The 25,197-nt window shown below is 41.0% G+C and overlaps 2 protein-coding genes across 2 annotated transcripts; both read right to left on the minus strand.

The window, feature by feature from the left end:
- Positions 1-1,527: 1,527 nt before the first annotated feature.
- Positions 1,528-13,399, minus strand: ND-B15 (NADH dehydrogenase (ubiquinone) B15 subunit). Its single transcript, XM_069338641.1, has 4 exons — positions 13,300-13,399; positions 4,598-4,792; positions 2,054-2,197; positions 1,528-1,721 (listed from the first exon to the last, which is right to left on the minus strand). The coding sequence occupies exons 2-4, from the start codon at positions 4,730-4,732 to the stop codon at positions 1,653-1,655; spliced, it is 348 nt and encodes a 115-aa protein (XP_069194742.1). The 5' UTR covers positions 4,733-4,792; positions 13,300-13,399; the 3' UTR covers positions 1,528-1,652.
- A 3,602-nt stretch (positions 13,400-17,001) lies between these two features.
- On the minus strand, positions 17,002-24,863 carry LOC123757843 (serine-rich adhesin for platelets). The gene is made up of 7 exons (XM_045741712.2): positions 24,724-24,863; positions 22,143-22,312; positions 21,670-21,699; positions 19,222-20,892; positions 18,886-18,985; positions 17,680-17,840; positions 17,002-17,148 (listed from the first exon to the last, which is right to left on the minus strand). The coding sequence occupies exons 2-7, from the start codon at positions 22,149-22,151 to the stop codon at positions 17,065-17,067; spliced, it is 2,055 nt and encodes a 684-aa protein (XP_045597668.1). The 5' UTR covers positions 22,152-22,312; positions 24,724-24,863; the 3' UTR covers positions 17,002-17,064.
- Between the last annotated feature and the right edge of the window lie 334 nt (positions 24,864-25,197).

The raw sequence follows: 25,197 nt of genomic DNA on the forward strand, positions 1-25,197 counted from the left end.
ATTGGCATAATATTTTCTATCAGCTGAAGATGTACTGGGTGGTGATGAAAGTAAGTTAGCCATTTTTTTTACCAGCAGCTCTTAGCACAGGAAAGGGGGGTGGTTATATTTTTGCCTGTATTGGCATCGTGTGCTGCCTTGACAAAATTTATTTTGGTATCTGTTAATGCTTCACTTTACACCATATCAATAATGAATAATGGTACACATTGTGGGGAGTGGCAATGAGAGAGTCATGCCATGCCTAATTATTGCTTCAATGAGTGACACGGGTTTGTCAGACGAATATTATAATCAATAATCACACCAAATGAACTTATCAAATCTGTTCAATCACAGCATCAGAAAGAAATAATGAAATCCTTGTGCATATCTGTACTAACAGGCATGCACGAGGATTTCTGGTTACTGCTGTTGGTAAGGGAGAGGGGAGTTGGCCCAGAGGCAATATGTAAAGAACTGGTCTTCATATTGAATTGATGGTTACATGCACCTGTAATTCAAGAAATAGTCCAATGCTGTACTGTAATTTATTTCATAACACAAAACAATTTTGAAGAGTATCCTATACTACCTGCTATAAACTCGGCTAATACAAATTGTTCGCTCATGCTGTGAAAGTAAAAAAATTATAATTTTAGACAAACAAATCTGCATGCTATGTACCACAAATTCTGACATGCAGCATGAAGATGTAACATGTAATAACTTGACAACAGTGACCTTATGGGAGAGGCAGCAGGTTAACATGTAATTATGAGGAGAAAGCACTAAACCACTATGATCATACAGCACTTGGAAGAGATGAGAATTAGGTGAAGGAATCATACCCAACCACTTGGATGACCAGGGATCGAATGCCAACCTTTAAGAACCAGGCTGTTATTGTACTGACAAATCCAAGTGGTTGAGATGGATTGCCCCCACTCAGTCCATTGCAGTAATTCCTGTACTAGGCAGACAAGATCATATGTCACAGTTTCAGAGATGCTAAATGTATGATACCACCAAAAATAAAAGCACCACAGAATAATTCAACAAACAGTATTGCACCTACACAATGCCTCAAATACTACAAGACTAGCAAACACATTAGTAAATTACATCTTGATCCACTTCTCAAACTGATTTTTTGCATGTAACTTTTTAATGCACAAGGATCTAAAGGAGTTAAGTAGTACCTGAATTAACTAGAAAAACTCTGATGAGTAATGGAAATCTTTAAGGATGATATAATATTACAATAGATTAGCAAAAATATTATAACTTACTTTTTACATAAATTGAGCTCCAACTTCCTTAACTCCCCCCTCCATAGTCATTAATCACAAGAGAATTACTTAACAGCCATAATATAATTTACTACTGTACATCTCATTTTAGTTCTATCACACTGTACAATCACACCAATACTGTACAGGTATAGCTTTTCTTAAATATAATCGCATCCATACTTGGAGTTAATTAGAACCACAATTAACGACAAATTAACTCAATCTCGCTACCAGGAAAAATTAAAGAAACCTAAAAAACATATGGTTATTTTATTTATAATATCAATACACTGTACAGTTTAAGTTCTCTTAAAAAACCATAATGTGGTCAAGAAAACCCTCAAAACAAGATTAAACAATTTCTTGCTTCACTAGTAGTTATACGAACTTGAATTCTCTGGAGGCATACGACACTTGGCCAGTGCGACATTTGTGCTCAAACTTATCCTGTAAAGGCAAAAAAATTTATTAAAATAGATTATAATCGGTATTAAAGTTTACCAACTCACAATGCAGTACACCATGTACAGTATTTCAAAATTATCTTCAACTAAATAAATATTAAGTAAGTACTGCCCGAAACGCTTTGCGTAATAGTAGCTTTAGGCATTGTATGTACTAGCTCTATCTATAAAGCCAACAAACTTTGTAAAATCTCTTTATGTATGTACCTTACCTAAATAAAAATTATTATTATTATAAATTATTACTTGTAAGCCATAATGTTACAGTGATAGGCACATTTTTTTTTTACTATAAATGCAATTAAGAGAACGTACACGTGAAGTTTTCAGCATATAGCAAAAAGTTGCTATAGGAACAAATACCAAGAAGAACCCAGCTCGTGAGGCACGTGGTGTAGGTTTGAAGTGATCATACTGTGTAGCTTTCATGGACATGAAGCGCTGTAAAGCTGGATCAAACTGGAAAGGCAAGAAAATGAATTAATTATCAAGAGAAAACAAGAAGCCAGTACATATATCACTACAATACACATCAAAATTATCAAAATAATATTTTAGACATTGATGTTAAAGCCAAGTTGGGACTAGTCAAGTATTTATATGAAGAACTACTAGACGTTTTATTCTCATATTATGTTTGCTTTATATTTATTAACCAATTTATGAGTTCTGAAGTGCTACAAGGCTGTCCATATTCCACAGCTATTATTGTTATGGACAACTTCATAGTGTTTATAAATCATAAATTGATAAACAAGTACAGACTAAGCCATCATTACTGAAGAGTGAGGTAGAGAGCTAAGCTGACATGCATGTGCCTGATGAATGACAAATTTACCAACACTTCCAATCAATGAGAAACTCGAGCCATTTCACTCACTATAAGATGCATGACCAAACCATTAGAGGACAGGTATCTGACCAACAATATACAGTACTCAAATTCATGATCTCCAATGACATGTATTCCATTTATCCTAATCTGTCCACATTGTACCACATTTTTCAGACTGTACCAATATCTAACACAGTTGCAGAGTGATCCTTAGTCGACTCAAGTACAAAGTTATACCTTCATTTTACAATGGAGGAGAGACTGCTTGTGTTAGATTTGCTCTCCAGTGAAAAAGACAGTTGGCTACTGATTTTGATTACAATGAAGTGATAGATAACTTTGCAAGAATTAAGCCTAGATAATTCCATTGTAGTGTAGAAGGACCATTGTAGTTCCTTCATATTTTTCCACATTGCTTTATTTTATTTTTATTTTACGTTAAAAATGTAAAATGATTAAATAACTTGTGTTTATTGTTTTTATTTTAAATAAAGATTCATGAGCCATTGTAAAACTTATTTTTATTGTACAGTACTGTATTTTTATTTTAAATACAAAATAACAGCCAATTGGATTGGACAGTAAAGAAACTACAGTACCACGCTTCTTGCAGGTTGGCATCAATCCTAAACTGTTAAAAGTGGGTGAGCATCATTCCTTTTTTCCATTCTATCCTACATCCTTATCTAGAAAAATGCAAAACATAGTATGTGGAACATGATAATCCTCATCGCAACTACCAAATTAACATTGCCTTACAGATTGACGATGAAAATAACCCTGGAGTCAGAATCCATCATCACTGAAAGGTGCACAAGTGGGAGCTGCAGTATAAAAAAAAAAAAGGGCTAACCAAACCATAGGAATTTGGGCTAACCAAACCACAATCGACTCAAGAATGGTCCAGGACGGACCGAAACGTCGTCGTCGTCCCTTCACCTTCTAATGTGTGGTCTGGTCAACAAACCATAGGAATAATAATGTGAACATTTGACTTCAAGGAAAAGAAGGTAGTTATTTAACTGTATAAATCTCTGGTGCACCCCCACTTAAATTACTGTATCCAAGCATGGAGACCTAGTCTGGAGAAAGACACAGCTGCTTTGGAGAAAGTTCAGCACCAGGAAACAAAATTCATTCCAGAACTAAGTCAACTCTCATACCAGGAATTGAGAAGGGCCACAGGGCTCTCAACACTGCAAACCAGACCTGACAGGGTTGATCTCATCAAAACTTAAAATACTGAGCAATTTGGAGTACAGTACTGTATATTATAAATAAAATAAATAAATTTTTATTCAGGAAAAGTACATAGTTCATTTACAAACAATGTTGGATTTATAGATCGAGTTAGCACATACAATACCTAAAGCCACTAATACGCATAGCGTTTCGGGCAATTGATCCAGACAACTTCAAAATTAATGATGTAACAAACAAGGAGCAACGGTACAAAACAAAGCAACACAAGCAAGGAACACTGTGGCTTTTTGAGCAAGCTCAACAAGCCACAATTTAAGAGAAAAAAGGAATGCTTTTTCACCCATAGGGTTATAAACCCACGGAGCAGCCTACCCGCCGAAACCGTAAATGCCATAACACCTGAATTTTAAAATCCAGCTTTAAAAAATCATCAGGACAAATGGGGTGAGCTTTTTGACAAACCACCGGCTTCCTGTCCCCGTCGAGCCTTCAGGTAAATCTAGCATACCAGAGCTTCGACGAGCTGCCCTGTGTACGATTCGACCATACCCTGTATAATTCATGTAGCTCTATTATAATAAATCAAGTTGTCAAGTGATATATAAGAGATGGGGGCGCTGGAAGCTGAAACAACTGTAACAATGATTCAGGCTGGATATAAACACAAACTTGAGACAAATAAATCCTCCTCCTGCCGTCTCCATTTTTGTTATGTACGAAACACTAATGTACGACCTGACCGGCGCCCCCCCCCCTCCCCCCCTCCCCCGGGCCGTCGGCTGCCTCTCACAACAGCCCCCTTGACCACACTTCATGCTTACCAGGTAACCACCTTCTCCCGAGGCATGCCGGTGGGGATTAGTGACTTGTTTGAGGTACTCTCTTTTAACAGCAGCCCTGACGGCGGCTCGTTCCTCCACGGCCCGAGAGCTGGTCGGCCCGTCAGTGCCCGCCATCTTACTCACTCCACGCCAGGGTTGCCAGATACAAGTTGCTGAAAGTAGCGACCTGACGGACTAAAAGTAGCGAATTTGTAATAAGAGTAGCCCAATTTTTTTTTTTAGTGACCTCGTATTTTAGTATTATATGGGTTGCAAAGTAATATATTTTGATATACAGGTACACTGCACGATGTTAATTGTTTTATTAATATTTTTCTGCACTCACAACCATGCACAACCCGAAGCCCCAATGACATCCCCGAAGCCCGACCAGTTTTGTAACCAAAGCCTGACCAGTTCTGGAACCGAACCCCAACCAGTTGTGGAACTGCAAGCCTAGCATGCAAACAACTCATCAAACCAAACAAACAGCCCCAGAGCCTAACCAAACTCCCTCCCTACGTCTACCAAACAAACCCTTCCTTAGGGTTAACCTAACAACACCCCCCACCCCACCCTTGCCTTAAGAACTAACTTTGGAGCCAAAGCAAACAATTGAGCCCTATACCCAAAAAGAAACCTGGAATTCTTGCAAAAAAATACAACAATGAAGCCCTAGAAAATAAACATGCAATTAGTCATAGTCAAGAAACAACCTGATGATCTAGCAAAGAAACATGAGGCAATAGCACACAACCCCTGGAGCACAACCATGCACGAACCGAAGCCCGATCATGCACAACCCTAAGCCCCAGTGACACCCCCGGAGCCCGACCAGTTATGTAACCGGAGCCCGACCAGTTGCGTAACCGGAGCCCGACCAGTTATTAACCGGAGCCCGACCAGTTGTGTAACCGAAGCCCCACTAGTTGTGTAACCGGGCCCCGACCAGTTGTGTAACCACAAACCTAGCATGAACGAACCAAACAACCCCTGGAGCACAACTATGCACGAATCAAAGCCCGATCATGCACAACCCGAAGCCCCAGTGACACCCCCGGAGCCCGACAAGTTTTGTAACCGGAGCCCGACCAGTTGTGTAACCGAAGCCCGACCAGTTGTGTAACCGAACCCCGACCAGTTGTGTAACCACAAACCTAGCATGAACGAACCAAACAACCCCTGGAGCACAACTATGCACGAATCAAAGCCCGATCATGCACAACCCGAAGCCCCAGTGACACCCCCGGAGCCCGACCAGTTTTGTAACCGGAGCCCGACCAGTTGTGTAACCGAAGCCCGACCAGTTGTGTAACCGAACCCCGACCAGTTGTGTAACCACAAACCTAGCATGAACGAACCAAACAACCCCTGGAGCACAACTATGCACGAATCAAAGCCCGATCATGCACAACCCGAAACCCCAGTGACACCTCCGGAGCCCGACCAGTTTTGTAACCGGAGCCCGACCAGTTGTGTAACCGAAGCCCGACCAGTTGTGTAACCGGACCAAGACCAGTTGTGTAACGACAAACCTAGCTTGAACGAACCAAACAACCCCTGGAGCACAACTATGCACGAATCAAAGCCCGATCATGCACAACCCGAAGCACCAGTGACACCCCCGGAGCCCGACCAGTTTTGTAACCGGAGCCCGACCAGTTGTGTAACCGAAGCCCGACCAGTTGTGTAACCGAACCCCGACCAGTTGTGTAACCACAAACCTAGCATGAACGAACCAAACAACCCCTGGAGCACAACTATGCACGAATCAAAGCCCGATCATGCACAACCCGAAGCCCCAGTGACACCCCCGGAGCCCGACCAGTTTTGTAACCGGAGCCCGACCAGTTGTGTAACCGAAGCCCGACCAGTTGTGTAACCGAACCCCGACCAGTTGTGTAACCGGACCCCAACCAGTTATTAACCGAAGCCCGACCTGTTGTGTAACCGAAGCCCGACCAGTTGTGTAACCGCAAGCCTAGCATGAAAACAACTCATCAAACACACACCAAGCCAAACAAACAGCCCCAGAGCCTAACCAAACTCCCTCCCTAGGTCTACCAAACAAACCCTTCCTTAGCCCTACCTAACAACCCCCCCCCCATTCTTGCCTTAAGAACTAACTTTGGAGCCAAAGCAAACAAACAATTGAGCCCCATACAAAAAAAGAAACCTGGAATTCTTGCAAAAAAATACAACAATGAAGCCCTAGAAAATAAACATGCAATTAGTCATAGTCGAGGAACAACCTGATGATCTAGCAAAGAAACATGAGGCAATAGCACACAACCCCTGGAGCACAACCATGCACGAACCGAAGCCCGATCATGCACAACCCTAAGCCCCAGTGACACCCCCGGAGCCCGACCAGTTATGTAACCGGAGCCCGACCAGTTGCGTAACCGGAGCCCGACCAGTTATTAACCGGAGCCCGACCAGTTGTGTAACCGAAGCCCCACTAGTTGTGTAACCGGACCCCGACCAGTTGTGTAACCACAAACCTAGCATGAACGAACCAAACAACCCCTGGAGCACAACTATGCACGAATCAAAGCCCGATCATGCACAACCCGAAGCCCCAGTGACACCCCCGGAGCCCGACCAGTTTTGTAACCGGAGCCCGACCAGTTGTGTAACCGAAGCCCGACCAGTTGTGTAACCGAACCCCGACCAGTTGTGTAACCACAAACCTAGTATGAACGAACCAAACAACCCCTGGAGCACAACTATGCACGAATCAAAGCCCGATCATGCACAACCCGAAGCCCCAGTGACACCCCCGGAGCCCGACCAGTTTTGTAACCGGAGCCCGACCAGTTGTGTAACCGAAGCCCGACCAGTTGTGTAACCGAACCCCGACCAGTTGTGTAACCACAAACCTAGCATGAACGAACCAAACAACCCCTAGAATACAACTATGCACGAATCAAAGCCCGATCATGCACAACCCGAAGCCCCAGTGACACCCCCGGAGCCCGACCAGTTTTGTAACCGGAGCCCGACCAGTTGTGTAACCGAAGCCCGACCAGTTGTGTAACCAGACCAAGACCAGTTGTGTAACGACAAACCTAGCATGGACGAACCAAACAACCCCTGGAGCACAACTATGCACGAATCAAAGCCCGATCATGCACAACCCGAAGCCCCAGTGACACCCCCGGAGCCCGACCAGTTTTGTAACCGGAGCCCGACCAGTTGTGTAACCGAAGCCCGACCAGTTGTGTAACCGAAGCCCGACCAGTTGTGTAACCGCAAGCCTAGCATGAAAACAACTCATCAAACACACACCAAGCCAAACAAACAGCCCCAGAGCCTAACCAAACTCCCTCCCTAGGTCTACCAAACAAACCCTTCCTTAGCCCTACCTAACAAACCCCCCCCCCATTCTTGCCTTAAGAACTAACTTTGGAGCCAAAGCAAACAAACAATTGAGCCCTATACAAAAAAAGAAACCTGGAATTCTTGCAAAAAAATACAACAATGAAGCCCTAGAAAATAAACATGCAATTAGTCATAGTCGAGGAACAACCTGATGATCTAGCAAAGAAACATGAGGCAATAGCACACAACCCCTGGAGCACAACCATGCACGAACCGAAGCCCGATCATGCACAACCCTAAGCCCCAGTGACACCCCCGGAGCCCGACCAGTTATGTAACCGGAGCCCGACCAGTTGCGTAACCGGAGCCCGACCAGTTATTAACCGGAGCCCGACCAGTTATTAACCGGAGCCCGACCAGTTGTGTAACCGAAGCCCCACTAGTTGTGTAACCGGACCCCGACCAGTTGTGTAACCACAAACCTAGCATGAACGAACCAAACAACCCTTGGAGCACAACTATGCACGAATCAAAGCCCGATCATGCACAACCCGAAGCCCCAGTGACACCCCCGGAGCCCGACCAGTTTTGTAACCGGAGCCCGACCAGTTGTGTAACCGAAGCCCGACCAGTTGTGTAACCGAAGCCCGACCAGTTGTGTAACCAGACCAAGACCAGTTGTGTAACGACAAACCTAGCATGAACGAACCAAACAACCCCTGGAGCACAACTATGCACGAATCAAAGCCCGATCATGCACAACCCGAAGCCCCAGTGACACCCCCGGAGCCCGACCAGTTTTGTAACCGGAGCCCGACCAGTTGTGTAACCGAAGCCCGACCAGTTGTGTAACCGAACCCCGACCAGTTGTGTAACCACAAACCTAGCATGAACGAAAAAAACAACCCCTGGAGCACAACTATGCACGAATCAAAGCCCGATCATGCACAACCCGAAGCCCCAGTGACACCCCCGGAGCCCGACCAGTTTTGTAACCGGAGCCCGACCAGTTGTGTAACCAAAGCCCAACCAGTTGTGTAACCAGACCAAGACCAGTTGTGTAACGACAAACCTAGCATGAACGAACCAAACAACCCCTGGAGCACAACTATGCACGAATCAAAGCCCGATCATGCACAACCCGAAGCCCCAGTGACACCCCCGGAGCCCGACCAGTTTTGTAACCGGAGCCCGACCAGTTGTGTAACCGAAGCCCGACCAGTTGTGTAACCGGACCCCAACCAGTTGTGTAACCGCAAGCCTAGCATGAAAACAACTCATCAAACACAAACCAAGCCAAACAAACAGCCCCAGAGCCTAACCAAACTCCCTCCCTAGGTATACCAAACAAACCCTTCCTTAGCCCTACCTAACAACCCCCCCCCCATTCTTGCCTTAAGAACTAACTTTGGAGCCAAAGCAAACAAACAATTGAGCCCTATACAAAAAAAGAAACCTGGAATTCTTGCAAAAAAAATACAGCAATGAAGCCCTAGAAAATAAACATGCAATTAGTCATAGTCGAGGAACAACCTGATGATCTAGGAAAGAAACATGAGGCAATAGCACACAACCCCTGGAGCACAACCATGCACGAACCGAAGCCCGATCATGCACAACCCTAAGCCCCAGTGACACCCCCGGAGCCCGACCAGTTTTGTAACCGGAGCCCGACCAGTTGTGTAACCGAAGCCCGACCAGTTGTGTAACCGAACCCCGACCAGTTGTGTAACCACAAACCTAGTATGAACGAACCAAACAACCCCTGGAGCACAACTATGCACGAATCAAAGCCCGATCATGCACAACCCGAAGCCCCAGTGACACCCCCGGAGCCCGACCAGTTTTGTAACCGGAGCCCGACCAGTTGTGTAACCGAAGCCCGACCAGTTGTGTAACCGAACCCCGACCAGTTGTGTAACCACAAACCTAGCATGAACGAACCAAACAACCCCTAGAATACAACTATGCACGAATCAAAGCCCGATCATGCACAACCCGAAGCCCCAGTGACACCCCCGGAGCCCGACCAGTTTTGTAACCGGAGCCCGACCAGTTGTGTAACCGAAGCCCGACCAGTTGTGTAACCAGACCAAGACCAGTTGTGTAACGACAAACCTAGCATGGACGAACCAAACAACCCCTGGAGCACAACTATGCACGAATCAAAGCCCGATCATGCACAACCCGAAGCCCCAGTGACACCCCCGGAGCCCGACCAGTTTTGTAACCGGAGCCCGACCAGTTGTGTAACCGAAGCCCGACCAGTTGTGTAACCGAAGCCCGACCAGTTGTGTAACCGCAAGCCTAGCATGAAAACAACTCATCAAACACACACCAAGCCAAACAAACAGCCCCAGAGCCTAACCAAACTCCCTCCCTAGGTCTACCAAACAAACCCTTCCTTAGCCCTACCTAACAAACCCCCCCCCCCCCACTCTTGCCTTAAGAACTAACTTTGGAGCCAAAGCAAACAAACAATTGAGCCCTATACAAAAAAAGAAACCTGGAATTCTTGCAAAAAAATACAGCAATGAAGCCCTAGAAAATAAACATGCAATTAGTCATAGTCGAGGAACAACCTGATGATCTAGGAAAGAAACATGAGGCAATAGCACACAACCCCTGGAGCACAACCATGCACGAACCGAAGCCCGATCATGCACAACCCTAAGCCCCAGTGACACCCCCGGAGCCCGACCAGTTATGTAACCGGAGCCCGACCAGTTATTAACCGGAGCCCGACCAGTTGTGTAACCGAAGCCCCACTAGTTGTGTAACCGGACCCCGACCAGTTGTGTAACCGCAAACCTAGCATGAACGAACCAAACAACCCCTGGAGCACAACTATGCACGAATCAAAGCCCGATCATGCACAACCCGAAGCCCCAGTGACACCCCCGGAGCCCGACCAGTTTTGTAACCGGAGCCCGACCAGTTGTGTAACCGAAGCCCGACCAGTTGTGTAACCGAACCCCGACCAGTTGTGTAACCACAAACCTAGCATGAACGAACCAAACAACCCCTGGAGCACAACTATGCACGAATCAAAGCCCGATCATGCACAACCCGAAGCCCCAGTGACACCCCCGGAGCCCGACCAGTTTTGTAACCGGAGCCCGACCAGTTGTGTAACCGAAGCCCGACCAGTTGTGTAACCAGACCAAGACCAGTTGTGTAACGACAAACCTAGCATGAACGAACCAAACAACCCCTGGAGCACAACTATGCACGAATCAAAGCCCGATCATGCACAACCCGAAGCCCCAGTGACACCCCCGGAGCCCGACCAGTTTTGTAACCGGAGCCCGACCAGTTGTGTAACCGAAGCCCGACCAGTTGTGTAACCGGACCCCAACCAGTTGTGTAACCGCAAGCCTAGCACGAAAACAACTCATCAAACACACACCAAGCCAAACAAACAGCCCCAGAGCCTAACCAAACTCCCTCCCTAGGTCTACCAAACAAACCCTTCCTTAGCCCTACCTAACAAACCCCCCCCCCCCCCCACTCTTGCCTTAAGAACTAACTTTGGAGCCAAAGCAAACAATTGAGCCCTATACAACAAAAGAAACCTGGAATTCTTGCAAAAAATACAACAATGAAGCCCTAGAAAATAAACATGCAATTAGTCATAGTCGAGGAACAACCTGATGATCTAGCAAAGAAACATGAGGCAATATCACACAACCCCTGGAGCACAACCATGCACGAACCGAAGCCCGATCATGCACAACCCTAAGCCCCAGTGACACCCCCGGTGCCCGACCAGTTATGTAACCGGAGCCCGACCAGTTTTGTAACCGGAACCCGACCAGTTATGAAACCGGACCCCAACCAGTTGTGTAACCGAAGCTCGACCAGTTGTGTAACTAGACCCCGACCAGTTGTGCAACTAAGCCTAGCAAGTATACATCTCATCCAACCCCCACAAAGCTAAAAAGTCCCAGAGCACAACCAAACCATTCCTAGCTCGACCAAACAAAAATCTCCTTATCCCTACCTAAACTCCTCCACTTGCCCTAGAAACCCACTATGGTGCCATAGTAAACAAACAATTGAGCTCTGTACACGAACAAGGAGCAACGGGTTCACTCTCAACAAGCCAGAATGTTGGACAGCTAACAGGAGATGCTTTTTCACCCATAGGGTTGTAAACCCGTGGAACCGCCTACCCGCCGAAGACGTAAACGCCAAAACTCCGCTGGGTTTTAAAATACAACTGGAAAAAAATCAGGGCAAATTGGGGGACGTTTGACAAGCCGCCGGCTTACTGTCCTCATCGAGGAGTAGTGACCCTCAGGTAAATTCAGTTCCTGGAGAGGTATCTCCTGCTTCTTCCTGTTGGAAAGTTGTTCATCTATTGCAGTGTACACACGACTGTCGCTTGTCACTAAACTTAGTTTTTAAACTATTAACTTGATGAAATAATACTGTTTTATCTTATAGGCGAGAATAATTCTGAATGCGCAGTGTGATGAAATTGACGAATGCGATCACCGCCCACGGGATGGGTATAGGGTGCATAATAAAGAAAAATTGAATTGAGGCCTTGAGTTGGGCGGCAGCGTAGGCGAGCCTGGCCTGAGGACAGGCAACTGTAAATGCTTCACCCTCCACATACTTCAAGTGCAAATAATTACCAACAGAACCTAAATACCGAATCTACTATACGCCTAATTAAACAATGTAAAATTAATTTATACACGATAAAAACTTTTTAATACACAGTACATGAAAGTCGATAATAAATGCGTCTTGGGAGGGTGAGTGGGGAGTGGAGGGGGGGGGGGGTCGACCGCTGGGTTAACGAGCCTAGCCTGACGACGGAGCAGTTTAACACTCTGGGAAAGTGTCTTCTACATAATATCCTACCCATATAATGTTGGCAAATCATGATCCTCAAAATGGATTCGTATCCTGGGCGGGGAGGATTTACTGGGCGCAAATCCTTAACTTAACTGTAGCCTGGTTGATTTAGCCTCTGTTTAACTCAACAGTAAAATGGGTACTTGGTTGTATCAACGATTCTTCGCGGCGGGGATCGTATTCCAGGGACCTGCCCGAAACGCTACGCGTACTAGTGGCTGTACAAGAATGTAACAACTCTTGTATATATCTAAAAAAAAAAAAATCCACAAAAGCCGAGAGAGAACAGACTATTTAGCATTATTGGAATACAAACATTTGAATACTACAGAACTCGGATGAAAAAAAAAAATACGGAAACAATGACCCTCGGAGACATTACTAAAAGTGTTATAATAGCGAACAAATGTATAATGCATTAAGCATTGTAGGTGGTGGTAGACATATTCATGCGTACCTCCCAACTGCTCAGATATTTTAGAAAAAACAAAAAATATTATCAGCCTTACCTAGAGGGGAACGACGATGCTCACGGCGCCGCTGCTTCCTGACGACTGGCGAGGTCAGTCAATGAACCGTCAGCGACCAACCGACACAGAGACCCTCTGCCTAAAATTATTTGAACGCCATATTGAAATTCCTAGTGTATAGCGCCAGGAATGTGTAAATTAATATTAATATGCATTATAGACCTTTCTAAAGTAGTTATAGATCTGAATATCATACGGCCAGGATACGAATCCAGGTCAAAGTGCTGCCGAAGAGCCGGGCGCGTGCTTTACCACTACGCCACAGAGGCTGCTTCGTGACGTAGTGGAATTTTGAATTTTGAAACCTGACTAACCTAGCTCAACCCATCCTAACGTAACCCAAATCAAACCAATTTAATCCAACCGAGCCCAATGCAGCCTAACCTTAATAACATAACCTAATACAGCCTAGCATAACAATACATCCGGTTTTAAAACAGAAAATGAATTTAGCCGAATCGTCTCATGTCGGAAACGACCATATCCCGACCAGTTGTGTACCCACAGGCCTAGCAAACAAACACCTCATCTAACCAGACAAACATCCCCTAACTCTACCAAGCACACCGAGACCCCTACCAAAGAAGGGAGGGTCCACAGACGAGAACGTGGTTGTAAGTACAGGTCCACAGGCATGGGCCCCAGTGCCAACCGTCTGGGTTGGGGGCCAACAGTGCATCGCTTTGCTCAGAGAGTATAATGCTGCTAACACAACCCTGTCTTCAATAAACAAACTTTTCAGGATTATTTAATTAGCTAAGAGGATAGGAAGCCGGCGGCTTGTCAAATGTCCCCTATTTACCCTGGTGAGTTTATCGAGCAATGTTTTATCATTTACGGCTTCGTCGGGAAGGTGGTTCCATGGTTTCCCTAAATTTACTCACGGGCATGAATAGCCCGTAAGTGGAAGATTTTTTGGAGGGTGAATGTGATCTTTGGTCGTGAAAGGACCAAAGTGCTGTGTTCCCATTCAAATCGTGTCTGTGGCTGCTATCGCGGGGTGCTTGTTTGTGTTGCATCTGACCATAAATAATCATCATTAAGTTTCTTAACATTAATCGCCCAAAGTAGCCCATCTTGTTTTTAAATTAGCCCAAAAACTAGCAAGTAGCGAAATTAAAAATTTGGGAGCGCAGGGCTCTCAAAAGTAGCCCAATTCGCTACTTGTAGCCCAATCTGGCACCACTGCTCCACTCACACGGTTCATAAAGGGCCACAAGTTATGTCGTTCTACGTCATCAATATGCCTTTTTAAACACACCTCTTCTACCCTCCTCTTAACAAAACTAACACAACTTGAGATAATCTTTTAAACTAACCTAATGAATATCAATTCTCTGTTAGATTTATATAATAAATATACCTTAGGTGCGCCGTCACTGTGACGTCATTGACTAGCCTCTGAGGATCTTTTTGGACACTTCGCTAATTTGTCCCGCTACTCTCTATTAATTATTTTAAGTCACACTGTAGTGATTATTATTAATTGTTATGTCACATTGTAATAATTATTATTATTAATTATCTTACGTCACATTGTAATATACAGTAGCAGGAGAAATGTTTAGCGAAAATGTGTATAATTATTGTACAGTAGTAACGAGAACGATTATAATATTAATAAAACTATAATAATGTCATTAATATAAAAAGCGGTAGTAAGTCCTACAAGCATGTGTGTGTCTCCTTGACAAGCCATTATTGCATCTTAATTCTTGCATATCAATGAATAATTGAATAAAAGGTCCCCGGGTTTGATTCCTGTACAGAACGAGAAAGTTGGACACTGTCTTCTTCACTTAATGTCTCTGTTCACCTAGCAGGAAACAGGAGTCCCAGGAGTTATTCTACTGTTGTGGGTTGCATCCTAGGGAAGGTCAGACTGGGGGAAGGGGGGGGGGGCACGGACGTCCACATTGTGGCATCTAATTAAATTAATCTATGTCGCCTGATTGGGGGACTGGGCCGCGAGGACGTTGATCCCCGAAATCATCGCAAACTATGTACTATATGTTAGGGGTTAGTTACATATCATGGTACAGTATAAGAAAAAACTAAAGAAAAAAAGTTGAAGCAGGGATTTCCCAGCAGGTGTTGGGGTTTCTTCCAGGCAGATGATGTCAATGACCTTGGTCACAATCTTGTGATCCAGAGCACAATATCATTTTCCAAGAAAGCTTATATGTTCTAAATGATATTAATATCACAATACAGTATTGTTTTATAGTATTAAATGTAGTCATAATTGAGTATTTTCTTAAATACTGGACTCATTTTCGTAAACAACCAAAATTATTGTAGCTATTTTAAAGTTTTTGTCCACTTCAGACACCTAGGGGTTTTCCAATTTTTTGATCATCTCTCTCTACTACTGATAAATATATGGCATTATGCTTTTATCCCAAAACTGGGTATAATAGTTCAGTGCTATATCCAGTTTCTTTATCTCCCTAGTACTGTATCACTATATCTTCCTCATTGTCATCATACATTATCCCCTTCCCTTGAATCCAGTAAGATTATCTAGCATGAAAAGTACCACCTTCCAATCTTCATTTTCTTCCTTCTCTCTATTCCAGACCATAACAAATAGGATATTCTAAGGGACTATCTGAACTAGTGTAACGTGCATGATACACATATACAAACTGAATGTAAATAGTTCATTATAAATGGCAATTGCATAGCTTAAATAATGTTATAGGTTCAGGAACTTAAACCATAATATGACTCTAAAACCTTTCTGCAACTACCCACAGGATGGGTATACCCATACTGTGGGTAGTTGAAGAAAGATTTAGTCACAATGTAACATCAATGTTCTCACATTTTTCTTACCACTTTCAGGTTTAAAATTACTGTATGTATTGAGTTAGCTTTAATCACTTCTCCATCTACTTTATTTTATTTACCGTATTTACAACTTTTTTGTTAAAATTTCTTGAACTTTCAGAGAGTTCTGTGACTCATTTGTCTCTTAGTTTCCATCCATGCCACCTTGTTCAACCAATCATCACTGTGGGAGTAATCTGAGTATGTTTCAATTGAATGAGCTCCAGCTACTGCTCTTCGCCATTTAACTTTCATTTGTTTTGCGGGATGAATCGCAACAATAATGTGTTTTGTCATACCAACTTTCTTACCCACTACAGCCATACCTCCCTTCCCTGCTCCAATTCCAACTCTTGTGCACCATATTTTCTGCACATTGGCCAATTTATTGTCATGCTGATATATAGAGACAAAAGCTTTGCAATATTGGAAAAGGAAAAAAAAAATACCCCAAGGCAGCCACTTTTATAAAATGATACTAGCCAAAACCAATGGATTGCAGTGCATCATGACAATGCATATATATTTTATGATTGAAGTTAATGTGGTGAGCTGTTCTCAAGGTAACATCTACAGGTACATACACATGTAGAAAAGGAAAACAAACAAGACAATAGGTCAAAGAAACCCCCTGATGCAGATACAGTACTTAATTTACCTTAATTCTTACCTGAAAACTTGTACAATAAACTAATATAATCAAATTCAAATACAATACTGTAGTGTACTAAAGATATTTCATGTTCAAATAATTAAGGAAAATTAAAAAATAATTTTAGGAGAATTGCCTAGAGTACACTGATATATATTTCCATCTCTCAAAGGAAATCCTGTAATAACAAACTGGGCTTCTTCACATTCTTTAATAAAATAATGTTTATAAAAATAAATTAAACTATTCATTTCACATAATTATCCTTCTGAGGCCTTCATTTCTTCTTTTACCAATTTGTAAGCTTCACTGAATGTTAATGGAGGTTTCCTCTTCTTTATATACTGTGGAAAAAATATTACCATTAGTACACAGAACAAAAATCAAGCTTGGACTGAACAGGATATAAAAACCACCTATCTAAGCTAGACATTCAGTTGCAAATGTTGTGCTGTTCCCATGCACAAGACTATGCAGAGTGAGAATAAGTCAAGTCCTGCATTGGCACAACAGGGATCTTTACAAATGTCTACATCAGGGGTTTGCTTGGGCTCTGGGACACCTGAATATTTCCTGCACCTTTAGCTTCACCACTTCTGCATTGTATAGGTCGACATTCAATCCCCAACTATCCAAGTGGTTGGGCATCATTCCTGTCCTCTGTCCTATCCTAAATCCTTATCCCTTCCAAGTGCTGTATAATTGTAATGGCTTGGTGCTTTCTCCTAATAGTTACCTTACCTCTTGCACACTGGATGATACTATATACAAGGCTCTAAATAATTCATGACAAATTTTTTTAAGGGCAGTTCTATGTTAGCCAGTCATGAGTGGCATTGTATACAAACCAACAAATTGTTTAAGTTATACAGTACCTTTTCTGTGTTGCTGAGAGAGGTGTAGCGGTGCGAGGAGGTCAGAGTGGCAGTATAGGCATGGTACAGTGCCTGCTGACTATCAAGGAACTGTCTCGTTAAGGCTACTTGTTGACGCATTACATCCTTAACACCAACCAAACTACTCATCCCAAATAACCCTGAAATAATAAGCAAATCTATAATTACAAATGGAATTTATAAAATCATTGAATTTTTTATAAATATTTTATAAATAATTCTTGTATGTATTTGAGGGGAACTTTACTTGTGTCTAAGTAAATTATTAAAAAGAAAAATCTATAACATTCTACATAACTTTTCCCAATCTCAGGGTAAAACACCAAAGCAACCACAGAAAAAAAAAAAAAAACGAGACCACTGTAAGTAGAACACCATTGACGCAAGTGCACACCGTGCTATAACTAATCTAATCAGGCAAAAGCTCAATTGCAGGATTACAAGCCCAATCAAACATCGCAGGAGAGTAACTGACAAAGGTATGAGAACACTGTAAAAGTGAGGACTCCCAGGGCTGGAACCAAACCAACAGGCAGGAGCTCAAGTTCAGGGCAAAATTGCAACGTGAACACCCTACAAGTACAGAACAGTACTAGAATTAATTTCCCTCTATACTGTAATTGAGTAGAGTAAATAATTATGAAAAGCAAAAGTCAAGCTTTTCATAATTGAACAAGGCAGTCCACATACCTTGTTCATACTAAACCTTTTTAATTTTCTGCAGTTGCAACAGTTCTTGTCTGGAACAGAACACTTCCAAAGTATCCATGTTTCTGAAAGACACTGTGCTTCCATAAGACAAGAGTCCCTTCTTGTAGAGTTTCACTGTACAATAATCTATTTTCACCTTATACTCTCCACTCAGTTTGCTTACATTTATTCATTACTGCATTTGATTTTAAAAATGTATCGCTCAGAAAAGTGTATCATAGAGCTTCGGCCTCACACGCGTGGGGTCCACGGTTCGAGACTCCTATAACCCAGGTGAATGGAAGGGTATCATTATTTTCTTTGCTATACTCAATTTACACACAGACTCTTATTAAAGTTCTTTTCCTTATGTCCCAGGAGAGAGGTTTGTAAACATGTAGTCACTGTCAGGATGTATTCTGAGAATGCCACAAATATGCATGCCTATTTAAATAAAGCTAATATTATAACACACTAATCTAGTATGTCACAAACCTTCAGCTACAAGAGGACTGGGATAATGAGAAAAAATCTCCGTTGATGCAGCACATGTTTGATGGTGTTGAGGCCATAACTGCATGTGGGGAAGTCCAAACTGGAAAAATATACCATAATAATATACCTTTTACAAGTATCCACATACTGTAGTTTAAATCTGCACACTATTTTAAGAGCACTGATGATGTGTAAAAACAACAACATGTAAACCAGTTAATGGTCTCAAATTTGATCTAATAGTTCTAATCCTATGATTGCACTAAACTGGGTGTCAATTGTATTTGAAATCTCATTAATAATCATTAAGTCAACTTTGTTACTCATGGTACATACCCAGGGACTGAAAACAGGCTTTGACCTGTGTTTCCTGTGCCGTGAATGACATCTGTGGTGACAATCTGATTCTGAATCAGAAGTCCCACTCTCACTTGATGACTCTGAAGTAGATATTCTGTTCTTTTTACAGTTTGAATGTTGCCGACTTTTTCTGGTGTGTTTCGACGAGCTTCTGTCTGATTTTTTATATTTAGTTCTTCGTTCAGTATCTACAATATTCTTCGATTTATATCCATTTCTTTGTCGTGATGATTCTGGTCTTTTGTGTTTTCTTGTAGATTGGCTTGTAGTATATTTTTCTTGCATGTGATTATCTTGTGAACATTCTCTCGAAACTGGTGATGACACCTTTAATGATAAGCTTTGTTCAGTATCTGAAGCACCATTTAATGCATCCTTTTGTATTCTTTCCCGTATCTGACTTTCTCCTGCTTGACTACCACCAGCACTCTTAACGAAGTTCTCCTCAACCTCCTGATCAATGCTAGAAATGGTTCCAGGTTCAGTTTCTACTACAGATGCAACGGTACTGCTCCTAATGGAGGTAGCAATACTCTCTAAAATACTCTCGTCAGAATTTAACTTTGGCTTATTATTATTTTTTGTGTTAGATTTTGAGGTTTTAGATTTTGTTATACTCTCTTTCTTAAATTCAATTAAAGAGTTTCTCCGTGATGAATGAAAGACATTGCTTGAAGTTTGTGCTAAAAGTACTCCCACTGGTTCATCACTATCATCATCTTGCTGGTTACCCGAATAAAACAAACTTTTCCTGGAATTTAACAATATGTTCTTTTCCTTTTCCTTGTTATCAGGAAATTTCTTATGCTTAGAAATTTGTGAAGGGTCTTTATTATCAACATCAGATAATTTAACTTGTAAACTATTGGAGGCTGTATTCTTATTTTTTACAAATAGGGAGGTTTTACCACTTGCATCAATATCACTCCCTATGGCTCCTGCCAAGTCCTTCTCATTCACTGAATTTTTGGACTTACTGATAATTTCTCCTTCACATTTGCGGCTAACACTTTTGTGATCAGATTTACTGTCACTATCGGTCACTTGACCCAAAATATCATTTACTGTCAATATATTATTAAAATTAATGACTTCATCTATACTATCATCACATATTTCACTAGAGGAATGGTTCTTAGTAACTGCACCAGCACCAGGTAAGTTTCCATCTAGTTCATCTGTAAGGGAGGTTTCATTCAGATACCGAGCCAGTTCTTCATCAACTGATGAACTATCACTCATTAGTCGAGGCTGTCTCCTGTAAGCAGCATGGTCAGAACCAATCTTCACTTGTCTATTGGTAGACTTGGAAATCTCTGACCTTGCTACATCCTTACTGGCCTTATGTTTCTTTAAGTATTTTTCCTCTAAATTACTTATTTTATCATATGAATATGTTTTTCTGTGCCCAGTATCCTCATATTTTTTACTAAGTGCAGCTATGTCTGAGAGAGATTCTATATCTTTTCTCTGTGTCAGACTGGACAACTTGTGTGTTCTGACTGGAGAATTACTTTTATCAGACGATTCCAACTCATCATCAGAAGGCTCTTCCGCTGTACTTGTAGGACGAGATGACGAGTAGACCAAAGTTTTAGCATCCTGTTTCAGAGTGTAAGTCTTTTTGCTCAGTTGATTCAAGTAGGCCTATTGCAAAAATAAATAAAGTTCATTAATGTACTGTATTTTGAATACATTATATATAATGTATAATGCTTATACAGTAAAATATTAATGTACGAGTACCACATCTAAAATAAATCATACCTCATTATTCTACATCTTTTAAGAATGTGCACACTATACAGAGCAGCCAGTATTGCACAAGACTTGGACACTATTCACATAAAGGCAACCAAGAAAGGTATCACCTGGTCAGCATGTCACAGAACATGAACAAGGTGGTGTATTGAGTGCAATGTTCACAGGGTACTTAATGAGTACAGCGGGTGCAATGTTCACTGGGTACTGTAATGAGTACAGTGGGTACAATGTTCACTGGGTACTGTAATAAGTACAATGGGTGTAATGTTTATAGGGTACTGTGAGTACAGTGGATATAACGAGTTCACGAAGTGTGACGAGTATAAGCTGATATGATGACCACAAAATTTAGATTTTCAAGGGAAATGACTTTTTGTTGGTCATATCTCTGCGATTAACATAGTGAAAGGTTTAAGAAATGCGTCACACTAATCATTGGTTAAGAAGGACTTAGGAGATTGGGGACATACCCCACTAATAAAAACTATTAAGTACAATACTTTTACACACTAACACATCAGGAATGACAACGATACACCTTTGTTCAAACCTGCCAAGTTGAAAAAAAAAAGCAAAAACACTGTGTCAAATACTGAACATGCTAACATTTATTTTAAGATTTTAACCATTGACATAAAAAATATAAAATTGCTGTCTTACCTCTACATCACTGTCAGTTGCCATAATTCCCTGAAATTAAAAACAGGAAATCAGTCCAATACTAGATGAGCCCTCTATTGAGGACTTTACCTTTGACATTTTTTGTGTATGAACCACCTATTTTTTTAAGTACAGAACTAATACTGGCCGTTTTCAAAACACATTTATATTTTTTATATCGATATCTGTTTTTTTTGGGGGGGAGGAGGGGGGGGGGTGATTGTAAGAGGAGCATAAGCATCACTTTACAACTTCAGAATTGCTTTTAAGTACTGTATATGGATGGTGAAATACTAAGACACTGTTGCAGAGTTGATCCAGTAAATAGAAGCAGTTTGATTTTATATGTACCATAAAATCAAAGTTTGTTTAGTAGCAAAATCTTTCTGTCAAACCAATAGTGCCAATAAATCAAAAGCCATCAAATCAAGACACCATTATGCAGTACAGTACTGTACTGTACAAGTACTTACTGTGCACATTTATCGCAGTAACAATCCACTTTCCTCCACCTTCTTTTAGGTTTGCTTCAAGCTTCTATCCCCTGGGTCCTGAATTTGTCCCAGTGTCTTATATACACTTCTCGTCCTGACCATCTTGACCATTTACGTGTACATTATCCGGTACAGTACTGCTCTTTCTGCTGGATATATAAAAATACATCATTACCCTAAAATAATTAAAAATATTAAACAGGAAAATTTACTTTCAACAATAAATTTAATATTTTAAAGTACGATACAGTATGTACTTGAAATCAAGTACCTGTACCATAATACTGTAGTAATACTGTATTACTGTAGTAATATTGTATTACTGTAGTACATACCAGGCACAAGATGTCACATGACTTTGTTTTTTGTTTTTTTTTACATGTGATGTGCAACCCCACAACAGTCAACTGTTATGGGGTTGCATCCTGGGGAAGGTCAGTAATCTGACCTTGGGTGGGACATCAATATAAGCCTAATAAATAAATATAAATAAAAAAAATATATGTAAAATAAATGAATGAATGCTTGTACAGTATGTACACAGATTGCTTGTCCCCGACTAAGTGAATTATTATTAATTACAGTACAGTATTATTATTATTATTATTTTTTTGATAAGTTCTTACATTCTTGTACAGCCACTAGCCTGCATAGCATTATGGGCAAATCCTTAATACCTGTATAGGTAAAGTCACCCCCACTTTCAGTACAAGTTGCAGAAATATATTAGTAGTCTCAATATAATTTAGTGTTTAAATGGTCACCCTTATTAAAAAGTTTCATTTAGTATGTAACAACATATCAAATGTGGCACGTGCGTAATACTTATAGTTTAAAATAAGAGATAAACTTATCATTGCCCACTTGCTAATCATTGCCACTGGTAGAATAGCAAACACAATTATAATAAACTTGCAATTATATATGCACTTTGGTATTTATGAAATACAGTATGTAATGAATTAATAAAATTAATATGCTAAAATAAATATAGTACAGTACAGTACTGTATCATGTTTAAGAAAACTTGATTGACAACACTTGTATGTAAATGAAACACACATAATTAATGTGACACCACATCTAAGAGGTCTAAGGTATGGGTATTTCAATTACAAAATAAGAAATAGTCTTTATTTGTTTTAAAAAATTAGAATACTGTACTGTACACTATAGTAGATTGAGTGAGGGGGAATTATCAGGAGAAAGTGCCAAGCCATTATGACTATATAGCACTTGGAAGGGGTCAGGATAAGGATTTGGGATGGGAAGGGGGAGGGAATTATCAGAGGAAAGCGCCAAGCCATTACGCCTATACCTGTATAGCACTGGGAAGGGGTCAGGATAAGGATTTGGGATGGGACAGGGGGAAGGAATGGTACCCAACCACTTAAGATGGTTGGGGATTGAATGCCGACCTGTATGAAGCGAGACCGTTGCTTTACCGATACAGTACATGGAGAAACTACTGAGGTACAAAACAGTGATGTGAGATGACCCTCCCACAAAAAAATAGTAGTTCAGTAGATTGGCATATACCGTATTTGGTTTTAAGTTTACATACAGTAGGTACAGTACAGTATATACCTTTAAGGCATGATATGAACATTATGTGCTAAAAACATGTACTACAGTATATTAGGAATATATTTAAAAACAAAAAAGACATAGAAAAGCTTTAAGGTTAACAGGGGAACTCAGACACAGTAGTTTGTAAATGAAACTTCAAACTAAAAGTGGACTATGTCATCGATGACATCACACACGGGTGTTGACCAAGTGTATTTTAATTGGATTTATACCAAGTGTATTACAATTGGGTATCGTGCAAGGTAGTGTTTGAATTTGATATGCACCAAGTACATTTTTAATGCAAGGAATATTTGTATTTTAATATATGTAGGCTTATATATGAGAACTAGAGAAGCTAAAATTAACCTGTATAAGCCAATGGGGCAATGAGCTTTTTGGAAACAGGCAAATTGATGTTGCATTTTTTTGGAAACAGGCCTAAGGGATTTTTTTTTTTGGGTATAAAATGTAGAAGCACATTAAATAACCCAACCATGAATTCGAGCAAAAAAATTTTTTTTTAGTAATATGATATGACTGATGACATGGCATGCTTCAGCTGGGATAGGATTGATGAATGTCAAAAATTTTTATTTGCTCAGCTAAATGAACTAGAGGGTTCAGTTCCTGAACCGATTATGTGCCTCTGTAATCCTTTACACCACCACCCATGGGATGAGTATGGGGTGCATAATAAAGAAAAAGAAAGAATAGGTTTGATTTTAACCTTACTGGTTAACTTAGTGATGGCTGGAAAATATATTGTAATGGCCACATCACGACATGCAACTATTTTAAATAATTTCTACTTGTTTGTTTTCATCATACAATAAATTTAATTATGTGACAACATGCAAGTAATGTTGAATCACTTTTATTATTTTATATACACAAATGGAAGGAAAGCTCTACGCTCCTTAAAGTTGGAAAACAAGAAAACTATCGTAAATATATATAAACATTATATAAATATATTTTTACAACTCACTTTACATTGACGTGTATTGGAGAATAAATGAAGATTATGGGGATACTGAAAGAGGCAGATATACATGTTCAGAAATATTAAATCTTTTCCTAGAGCCCCCCTCCCAACTATGACATCACACCAAAACAAATCATTCACCCAATGAGCAACCTCCATGACATAACCCCAGCCAATGAGCGACGTCCATGTGAAGCTCGCCAACCAATCTCCTTCCTCCAAGTTAGAAACACCACTCGTCTGTTTACGCTATAGACGATAGAACACAGATTCTCTAATAAAGAGGATCTGTGAATAATGCTTTCATTTTGCAATTTATGAAATTATATTAACATTTAAAATATACCAGTATATCACAAAAGTAATATTATGTTAATGTTAATACAACTATTATATAATCAAAGATGGTTTGTTAGAAATATAGATAAGGAATGAGAAGCATTAAGTTGGCCTATAAAGGTTTAGAGTTTATTCGTA

This window comes from Procambarus clarkii, chromosome 40 (genome assembly GCF_040958095.1).
Source record: "Procambarus clarkii isolate CNS0578487 chromosome 40, FALCON_Pclarkii_2.0, whole genome shotgun sequence".
Taxonomy (NCBI): domain Eukaryota; kingdom Metazoa; phylum Arthropoda; class Malacostraca; order Decapoda; family Cambaridae; genus Procambarus; species Procambarus clarkii.

Coding starts and splice junctions, on each gene's coding strand:
- ND-B15 (XM_069338641.1), bottom strand. CDS start 4,732: ATGGCGGGCACTGACGGGCCGACCAGCTCTCGGGCCGTGGAGGAACGA. Junction 2,198..4,597: donor CGGGAGAAGGTGGTTACCTG/GTAAGCATGAAG, acceptor TTGCCTTTCCAG/TTTGATCCAGCTTTACAGCG. Junction 1,722..2,053: donor ATATGCTGAAAACTTCACGT/GTACGTTCTCTT, acceptor TTGCCTTTACAG/GATAAGTTTGAGCACAAATG.
- LOC123757843 (XM_045741712.2), bottom strand. Junction 20,893..21,669: donor CAACTGACAGTGATGTAGAG/GTAAGACAGCAA, acceptor TTTTTGCAATAG/GCCTACTTGAATCAACTGAG. Junction 18,986..19,221: donor AGCCTGTTTTCAGTCCCTGG/GTATGTACCATG, acceptor ATATTTTTCCAG/TTTGGACTTCCCCACATGCA.